This window comes from Akebia trifoliata, chromosome 4 (genome assembly GCF_017979445.1).
Source record: "Akebia trifoliata isolate Shusen 1 chromosome 4, ASM1797944v1, whole genome shotgun sequence".
Classification (NCBI taxonomy): Eukaryota; Viridiplantae; Streptophyta; class Magnoliopsida; order Ranunculales; family Lardizabalaceae; genus Akebia; species Akebia trifoliata.
Genome location: NC_141378.1, coordinates 13,179,764 through 13,190,127, shown reverse-complemented (window position 1 = coordinate 13,190,127; position 10,364 = coordinate 13,179,764). Strand labels below are relative to the sequence as shown.

General features: G+C 37.6%; 1 protein-coding gene and 1 pseudogene across 2 annotated transcripts; both read left to right on the top strand.

Moving 5' to 3' along the window:
* The first annotated feature begins 939 nt into the window (after window positions 1–939).
* LOC147403906 (pentatricopeptide repeat-containing protein At3g62890 pseudogene) lies at window positions 940–3,947 on the top strand (annotated as a pseudogene). Its single transcript, XR_015177650.1, has 2 exons — window positions 940–3,197; window positions 3,931–3,947. The product of XR_015177650.1 is annotated as a pentatricopeptide repeat-containing protein At3g62890 pseudogene (transcript).
* A 3,461-nt stretch (window positions 3,948–7,408) lies between these two features.
* Window positions 7,409–10,156, top strand: LOC147403905 (endoglucanase 9-like). The gene is made up of 6 exons (XM_086439692.1): window positions 7,409–7,630; window positions 7,941–8,444; window positions 8,573–8,722; window positions 8,823–8,934; window positions 9,106–9,269; window positions 9,627–10,156. Exons 1-6 carry the CDS (start codon window positions 7,424–7,426, stop codon window positions 9,957–9,959), a joined length of 1,470 nt encoding a protein of 489 aa, XP_086295818.1. The 5' UTR covers window positions 7,409–7,423; the 3' UTR covers window positions 9,960–10,156.
* The last annotated feature ends 208 nt before the right edge of the window (window positions 10,157–10,364 follow it).

Sequence of the window (10,364 nt, the reverse complement as noted above, 5' to 3'; positions counted from 1 at the left end):
AAAATAAAAAAAATAAAAACTAGACAAACAATATTATCGATCAATAATTAGTAGGTGAAGACGGTTACAACATTTTAACCAACTAACCAAACTGGCACACCTTCATTTTGTAAACTCTTATGTTGTTGGTCTGTCTTGTGTTAAATTTTGAAATTCTGTCTCCTTCCACTTTGAATTTATTAAAAGGTAAATATTTTAATATTTATGATAAAGAATTTAATTTTTTTCAAAAATTACTAAAAACAAATTATGTCATTGGACGGTCCAGCAACGCATTATTTTACCAAAAATGCCCTTTGAATGATTAAAAAGCTGGACTAGCCAAGGTTTTAATGGTTTACTTTAACATCCCAACAATTTAGCCTCCATTTAGAATGTTGGACTGTCCAACAACTAAATTTGTTTTTGATAATTTTTGAAAAAAATAGGTTCTTTTTTGTAAATATTAAAATCATTCAACTCTCTCTTTTATCATCTCAAGTGATAAGAATTGTTGTAATTTAGAGGTCGTGTCATCTATTCTCAATGATGGGTTGACAATGAACTTATAAAATGTGTGATGATTTTGGCAACAAAGAGTTAAAAAAAAAATTTGTGAGAACAAGTAAGAGAAAAAATAAAAAAATAATTGTGCAGTGCAACTAAGAGAGGAAAAAAAATTTTGGACAATAGTGACAGATTTTTTTATTTACCATTAAAACCTGTTGTTATAACTTACTAATTTAGACTTTGAAAATTCTTGTGGGGACAAGTGCCCCCAATGCAAAAAATACACAATTGCACATCCCCATAAAATATATGCAATTATGTATCTCGAGGAAAAATTTATGATTCTTGCACATGTTATGTTAGTGAGTTTTTAAGTTATTGTGTCAAATTGAAAAAAAAAGAAAAAAAAAAACTGATTACTCCTATGAAATTCATCAAAATTTATAAGGATATATTGCATTTTGAGTCGCATTTTTTAAAATTAAATTTGATAAGCTCGAATATTCTCCTAATTATTAAAATGACCGAATTTATTACATGATCAAATATATTATTCAATGCGTTTCCTTTTGTCCATCTGTAATTGTATCACCTCTTTCTCTCTCACTCCTATATTGCCTTCCTCTTCATATTTCAAACTTCAAATTCCCGCCTTACAACGGCTTTCTTCCATTCCCCTCTATCTCTCCTCCCACCATGCCCTTCCCTCCACCAAATCAAGCAAGCCCACGCGCGCATCACAGTCATTGGCCTCAACAACAATGGCACCATCATGGGCCAACTCCTCGCCGCATTGGCTATCTCCCCATCCACCTCATCCAGCTACCCACGCGCCGTGTTCCAACACATCGAAAACCCAAACATTTTCGCATCAAACAACATGATTAGATGCCTCTCCAAGACCCAATTCCCTCGTGATTCACTTCTCCTCTATTCCACCATGCAACGAACCCAAATCCTACAACCCAACAACTACACCTTCCCCTTTGTCCTCCAAGCTTGTGCAAAGGCCTTGGCAATCATTGAAGGTACTCAAATTCACAGTCACATTGTCAAATTCGGATTCACCCAAGACGTCTACATTCGAAACGCGTTGATTCATTTCTACAGTGCTTGTCGTGAAACAGAAAATTCCAGAAAGGTGTTTGATGAAAGTCCCCAATGCTGCGATATCGTCACTTGGAATGCAGTTTTAGCTAGTTATGCTAGAGATGAACAAATTGATGTCACCGAAGAATTTTTTCGGGAAATGCCTGAAAAAGATGTTATATCTTGGAGTACCATGATAATGGGTTATGTCCAAGGAGGGCAAATAGAGAAGGGTTTAGAGTGTTTTAGAGAAATGAGAGAGAAAAAAGGGTTAGTGCCAAATGAAGCCATATTGGTTACAGTTCTCTCGGCTTCGGCTCAATTGGGTTTGCTTGAGCATGGCCAATTAGTTCACTCCACTATACAGTCGTTAAATTTTCCCGTCAGTGTTACACTTGGCACAGCCCTCATTGATATGTATGCGAAATGTGGCTGCATCGAGCAGTCTAGACAAGTGTTTGACAAGATGTCCCGGAAAGATGTCTGGTCGTGGAATGTCATGATTTGTGGGTTGGCTACACATGGCCTTGGAAATGAAGCTCTTGCACTCTTCCAAAGGTTCACGAGTGAGGGATTCCGTCCGGTTAATGTAACCTTTGTTGGCGTCTTGAACGCTTGTAGTCGATCTGGACTTGTTGATGAGGGGAGACACTATTTCAAGTTGATGATAGAGGTTTATGGCATTGAGCCAGAGATGGAGCATTATGGGTGCATGGTTGACCTTCTGGGCCGTGCAGGGTTTGTAGCTGAAGCCCTTGAATTGATTGGGAAAATGAAGGTTGAACCGGATCCAGTATTGTGGGGAACTTTGTTAGGGGCGTGTAAGATTCATGGATTAGTAGAAATGGGTGAAAGCCTTGGGAAGAAATTGATCGAATTGGACCCTACCCATGATGGACATTATGTCCTTCTGGCTAATATTTATGCCAAAGCAAGGAAATGGGAAGACGTCGTTAGAGTTAGAAGATTAATGGTTGATCGATGTGCTAATAAAGTTGCGGGATGGAGCTTGATTGAAGCACGGGGGAAACTTCATCGATTCATAGCAGATGATAGGGAACACCAGAATTCTTCGGAGATTTATGATATGGTCAAAGTGATTGAAAGGCGATTAAGGGAGGCCGGGTACTCACCAGATGTTTCATCTGTCTTGCATGACATAGGGGAGGAGGAAAAGGAGAATGTGATTAGAGTGCACAGTGAAAGACTAGCCATAGCTTTTGGTTTGTTAGTGACTGAGGTTGGGAGTTGCGTTAGAATTGTGAAGAATTTGAGGGTTTGTGGGGATTGTCATGAAGTGTGCAAGATGATCTCAAACGTGTTTGAGAGGGAGATCATAGTGAGGGATGGGAGTAGGTTTCATCATTTTAAGAGGGGCAGATGCTCTTGCCTTGATTACTGGTAGGGAGATTAATTAATGTATTCAGATGTAAATCAATGAGATTTTCTATATATTTTTGGTGAAGAGATGTTTCGATCGCGACATTTTCTATTGAAATAATGGATCAGGGGCATCACCTGTCTCCAAAAAAGAAGGCAACCCAATGAGAGTGTTACAGAACAAATTCGGTTTATGAACTTTAGAATGCCCGATTCAAGAGGAGCTGCCCCCAATCAATGTAATATTTTCAATTTCAATTTCCTTTTTGAATTACAGAAAATGTCACACTATTTTGTCATGCTTTTTATGATCTAAATGGGCAATGCACCAGAATCTTTTCTTTATGTTTCTTCATACCCAAAAGTTAATTTCTATTCTATTTTGATCAAAGCCAATTTGGAGTACAAATTTGCTGTTAAGGAATTTCTGTGCTAAGTTGATGAACCAATGGTCTGACACCACGTGTATTGGAAAAGCAAGCGTGATTGGTTGGTGGAGAGAAAATTTCTGAGCAGTTAGGAGTTTGGATTTTTAGTAGTTTTTTAATACACGAGGCATCATGCCATTGATTCATCAGCTTAGTACAGAAATTACTAAACCGCAAATTTGTACTCGCCAATTTGGGTATGGTGCACAAAACCTGAGGTGATTGATGGCAAATCTCAGGAAAATTGCACCAAATACTAAAATAGTGGGTGATTTAGACATGTTGATGGAGCAATCTTTGAGATGCCCCGAACGTTCAAACGGATGACATGTGTCTTAACCTTCATCTTCTATATTTTTTTGCTTATAGTGGGATATCCCCCAACCTTCTGGTGAGACTAATCCCACGGTCACACGCACCTTCATCTTCTATATTTTATTTGCTTATTGTGGGTATCCCCCAACCTTCTGGTGAAACTAATCCCACGGTCCCACACGCACCTTCATCTTCCTATATTTTATTTTATTTTATTTGCTTATTGTAGGTATCCCCCAACCTTCTGGTAAGACTAATCCCACGGTTGCACGCACCGCCCCCTCAGAAAGTCTCACGTGCAATTGGTTGAATCGAGGATCAATCAGACCCTCAAAGGTGGCCCTAAGGAATTCATTGTTTCATGGAGTTTCGAACACTTGACCTACTCTTCTTGAGGAGCTTATCAAGGCTCGGCTTGCAACTAGGCCAACCCCAAGGAATTTGTCTTCCATACGAGACTAATAAAAATGACCTAAATGCCTTTACCTTCAATTTTCTAGCCAAAAAACCCTCAATTTTTATTCCAAAATCCAGTTGAATTTTTTTTCTCTCTCTCTAATAAATTTTCTTTTATTAACATTGGCTCATTTATATGAGATCATTATCCCACCACCCCCAAATTATTTCTGATTCAAAAAATTAGACCGACTCAATTCTTGCAAACAAACAAGCCCTTCATTATTCAAGTGATATGATATAAAATGGGAATGGATAGATATAAAATAATCGTTTGAGTGCTAAGAAAGTATAACAATAATTTGCAGAGCAGATGCAGCACAAGACACAAAGCTAAGGCATAAAAAGACGGAATCTCACCATATATTGTTGTTCAAACTCCAAAAAACTTCAATTTGCATCCAAGTATCCCTCGACGGATCTCCTCCATTTTTTTTCTTTTCTTTTCTTTTTTTAATCATCTTATGGTACAATTTTATCACTTCTAATTACTGTTAATGGTATTTCCTTTTTTCTCCAATCATACAATTCCAAATCACATTATACATACATACATACATACATACATACATATATATACAAGAATTCTTTTTGGTAGACAATCCTACTTAAATTATTTTTTGAGTTATGTTGAAGTGACTTCAAGTTGGAACCTCATAACGCACTTATTGACGTGAAAGTGTATAGGAACCATAGATACTTTTCATCCCGAGGTAACTTCAGCATTTTTCTTTTCTTTTCTTTTCATATTTTTACCCTTTTCCCTAACATGCCGTCAAAGGTGTGAAATTTCTGTTTTTCATAAGAATCACGATCAAGTAAGGAGGAGCGATTTTTTTCTCACAGAATTTCTCGTCATAGTACTCTTCAAACTCTCTAGCACGTGTCATGTCAAACCTAATAAGGGTAATTTTATAAATTGGGGATGCATTCAATACAAGCGGACCCATGTGATTGATGAATCCTAAATTCTGCGAGCACCGTAAACAAAAGAAAAATATTAGTAAAGTATCTATGTAAAGTAAAACACATCGGGCTGCTAAACAAGCTGTTCTTTATGTTTCACTCAGCCCAATGTGTTTAATCTCCAATAAAACTGTGCCATGTGGACAAGATTCCTGAATAGGACACCTCATCAGATCACGACTCTTTTTATAATACAAAAGTTAATATGCAACATTAACTTTAGTTAAACCAAAAATAGTGATGATGAGGGGCGATCATGATTGACCCCATGTTCCATTCATGCCTAGACATGGTGACCCATTTTTCGGACCTTTCATGCAGATTCCCATGATGTGGTTGGGTTGGGATGGGGAACATGTAAATCAAGACCCAACATCAACGGATCAACCCTTTAATATCTCATGCTTATTAACAACAACAAAAAATGATTAATTGGTTGAAGTCATCCAATTAAGTTTGAATCCCCTATCCGGGTGTCTAGGGTTCGGGTTCTGGTTTGGATATCCATAACCATTGGTGTTAATATAAGCCATGGTTTAAAACTCAATATTCCATCTTGACCCACCCACAAATAGCAAGTTGACTCATCTAAGTCATCTCATCTTAGACTAAACAAATCGTTCAATTCAGTTTATAATTATTTAGAGGCGTGTTGGAATGACCTCAATAATCAATATGATTATAAGTGACGGTTAAATCACAATTTTTTCAAAAAAGATCAAGAACAATAGTGATTTAATCCTGATTCTTTATCAAATCACCGGATTACTTTTATTTTTAACATTTTTTATTTAGTATATAAAATACATTTTTATACTTTTTAAAAAAAAATTATTTTTTACTTTTTAATCTATCAGATGTTTTCCCGACATTATCAATTTTTATCGATTTTTTCTAAGTTTTCTTTTGCCGAATTATTCCCAAGCCCCGACTTTTTCTAAAGTCTCTCGTGCCATTGATTATCAATCTATTCACAAACAAATGGGCTTGAAACGATAGAAAAGGCAGGCCTTAATACCATGAAGATTCTCTCCACAATCAAAAAAATTATAATTATTTTATATAATAAATTTTGTTAGAAAATTCTCGGTCACAAGATCATATTTTTATTTAGATAATAAATATTAAAATTATCAAAGAAACGCTTGATTGTTCTATCCAAGTTTTTATTGAGTCATGGGATCTTGGATGACTCAATGTGAAGGACGATTCGCATTGAAATCCCGAACTTTCATAAAGGATAATAATATGACTCGCCCGAGTCATCTCGGTGATTGAAACCTTGACAAAAGAACAAAAATGAAAATCAAAGCTTGGTCCTAAAGCAGAGGAGAAAAAAAAAAAAAAAAAAAAAAAAAAAAAAAAAAAAAGAAGAAGAAAGAAAGTGGATAATGTGATTCCCAAACAAGAAAATCAAAATTGGATAAACCCTAAAAGCAATCAATCAATTTAAAAGTTTGGCGCCGATTGCTTTGCGCGATCTTGGGTCAAATGCGCGCCATTTGCGCCTCCCCTTCACAATATCAAGAAAAAAGATCCTGAACCATGTGCTCCACGGAGCTGTTTAGATACCCAACATCATATCTCCTTTGCTCACAACGTGGCAAAATCCTTCTGAACAACTAAACCCATTCACCAAATCTAAACCTGATCAGTTGCTTCCATCCATTGGATTCAATTATGGGTGTTAGTGGGCCTTAGAAGTATACCATATCGGACACAAATGAGAAGTGGAGTTTGACAGTTCATGAAATTCCTGGAGTACAGGATCCTCACTCATAGGAAAAAAGGAGCCAAAATTAAAAAAAATTAGCCGTTATTCTTGCGGTTGGTGGTTAGTTTACTCCATTGACAAGACCAACTTTTTTCCGCAGACGAGGGGCATTAGAAGTAATGGTAGGGCACAAGCCAAACAAATGAAAAACGTTACATATATCATTGACTTGATCTAGTACATCTCATGCGGACGACGTGATCGATTTGTATAGCTTTCATTACCATCTGATCTGATGAAATGGAACCAATCATATGCAAGTTGATCAAAAATCAAATAAAAAGAGTATCATGCACTATACGTGTGGAGATGACGGCTTGAACCCATGTTTATTAAACTTTAGATCCTACCATTAAAAACATGTCTCAATATATAAATATTCAAATCTCATAGTAAAAAACAAAAGAAGAAGTCTTGAAAGAAAAGCCTAATTTTGCGTTATAGTGATTGGGATTCCAAACTACTATATAAATGAATGATGGTTGAATCCTCAAACGTGCCTAAAGTACTACTAACCATATTAACTATGGCAAAGGGAAGGGGAGCTCTCAAATCTGTTTTCTTTCTCTTCTTTCTTCTTTCCTTGGTTTGTGTTAAAGGGCATCCTGATTACTTGGATGCTCTTACAAAGTCCATCTTGTTTTTTCAGGGCCAAAGGTCTGGGAGGCTCCCCCCAAACCAAAAAATCACTTGGAGGTCCAACTCCGGGCTTTCTGATGGTTCGGCTGCTCATGTATGTCGTTACGTAATATGTTATACTTAGTGTTTAGGATTTATAGTGATATAAGTGTTTGGATGTATGGTTAAGTTTGTCTAGTGTACAAGGCCTTCAACATTTCCTTTGGTTTCAAGGGAATGGAGCCCAAATTTTAGTTAATCGTGTTCAAGTATTTTGATTAATCGATCATTCCGATACACCCATTCATAACCCTACTTCTGCCCATATTTTGAATGTTTGTATTAACAGATTTTTTTTTTTTAAGTAAAGCAATGAAACTATGTTACCAAATGCATACTAACATCTCTTACGTGCGTCTATATAGGTTGATCTAACAGGCGGCTACTACGACGCTGGTGACAATGTCAAGTTCAATTTCCCCATGGCATTCACCACTACAATGTTGTCATGGGGCACACTTGAATATGGAGGGCGTATGGGCCCTCAGTTAGATAGTGCAAGAGCCGCCATCCGATGGGCCACAGACTACCTTCTCAAGTGTGCCACTGCCACCCCAGGCAAGCTTTATGTTGGTGTGGGTGATCCAAATGCCGATCATAAGTGCTGGGAGCGTCCCGAGGACATGGACACTGTTCGCTCTGTCTTCTCTGTTTCATCAGGGAATCCGGGCTCTGATGTAGCAGGAGAGACCGCAGCAGCACTTGCTGCCGCATCCATGGTTTTTCGAAAGGCTGACCCGGCATACTCGAGGTTACTTTTGAAGACATCGAAGAAAGTAATGCAGTTCGCAGTCATGTACAGGGGAGCTTATAGCGACTCGCTAAGCTCAGTCGTGTGCCCGTATTATTGCTCTTATTCAGGATATAAGGTAAGAATGAACCTGTTCAAAAAATCCTCATTGAATTAAAATACTCTTACCTACCTTTCTAGAGCTCAAAACATTCCTGGTTTCTATGTAAGTTCTTTATATAATTCACAAGTTGTCCCTTTTTTCAGGATGAATTACTTTGGGGAGCATCATGGCTGCTAAGAGCGACCAACGATGTTTCTTACTCTAATTTTATAAAGTCGTTGGGGGCTAACGATGCATCAGACATCTTCAGTTGGGATAACAAATTCGCTGGTGCACGTGTTCTTCTATCAAGGGTAAAATTGATGACTAATGGAAACAAAAAATTTAGTAGATAGTTTGGTAACATGGATTAAGAGTGTCCTTAACATTCTCTTCTTGTTATTATTGGTGTAGCGAGCTTTGCTTGACAAGGATACATCTTTCGAGCCATTCAGACAGCAAGCTGAAGATTTCATGTGCAGAATTCTACCGAACTCTCCCTCTTCAACTACCCAATACACAGCAGGTAAGAATCACCCCATCATTGTATTGTCATGATCTTGATCAGTTGGTGGGTCCACACCACATGTGGGCACCATTTGATTTGGTATCAAATCAAGGTGTTAGTGAGTTGTTCGTTGGGACCTTAGCATAGTACATAGATCATTCAATTCTAACACATAGTTTTGAAATGCAGGTGGTTTGATGTTTAAGCTAAGTCAGAGTAATCTCCAATATGTTACATCCATAACCTTCTTACTCACAACTTATGCAAAGTACATGGTGGCTTCAAGTCACACCTTTAGATGTGGAAACAATTTGATCGCACCGAGTACACTCAGGAACTTAGCCAAGAGACAGGCAAGTCATACATACATACATCATCGCCCTCAAAGCCATATTTATGTTATTGACAGAGTGTATATATCTACTTTCACCATACATCTATGTAATAAAACATAATTGTGGGACCCACTTTGTGGGGGGTATAAACGTCCCTTCTAGTTACAATAAAGTGGGGTCAACATTATCCCACCTTTCCTCTTTTCCCCTCTCAACCTTATTGTATTTCCTCTCCTTCCCCCTCCCTCTTTTTCAATAATACCTCTCTTACTATGTTTCCTCTTTCACCCCTTTAACCCCAAAGAGGGTGCCCGTGCCCACATACATACATATTTCTTGATATATGTTTATGAGACTAACTTGGAGCAATTTCAGGTGGACTACATTCTCGGGGAGAACCCTCTGCAAATGTCTTACATGGTAGGCTATGGGACAAAATTTCCTAAGAGAATTCACCATAGAGGGTCCTCCTTACCATCCTTAGCAAGCCATCAACAAGCCATAGGCTGCGACGGTGGGTTTCAACCATTCTTTTATTCACCTAATCCAAACCCTAACATCTTAACGGGCGCTGTCGTTGGAGGCCCAGATCAGAATGATGGCTACTCAGATGATCGTACCGACTACAGCCATTCAGAACCTGCCACATATATCAATGCTGCTCTAGTTGGTCCCCTAGCTTACTTTGCTGGGAACTACAATAAATGATCACAAAGTTTAATGACTGCTTTACTATTTAACCTCTGTTTAATGAAAATTAAATCATTGAGCCACCCAAGTAAGATGAGGTGAGATAGCTTGAAGTAGGATGGAAATTGCAGTTTGTGTACCACTTCCATATGTGGATTATGTGAACCAGTATTTCAATATTGCATTGTTGTAATTAATTATCAGTTTCAAATGAAGTAAGTTTGTTCAAAAAATTATTTTTCATGTGTGAGCATATACTACCCATAACTAGTAGTTTTAGCAATCACAACAAAAAAATAATAATAATAAAATTAAAAAATCCTTGAGTGCATTGATCTGTCTGATGCGGTTGAAGTGTTGATAAAATGAGAAAATCACCATTTTTCTTCCTTTATGGAGATTCCATGAATCCATAAGCAACAT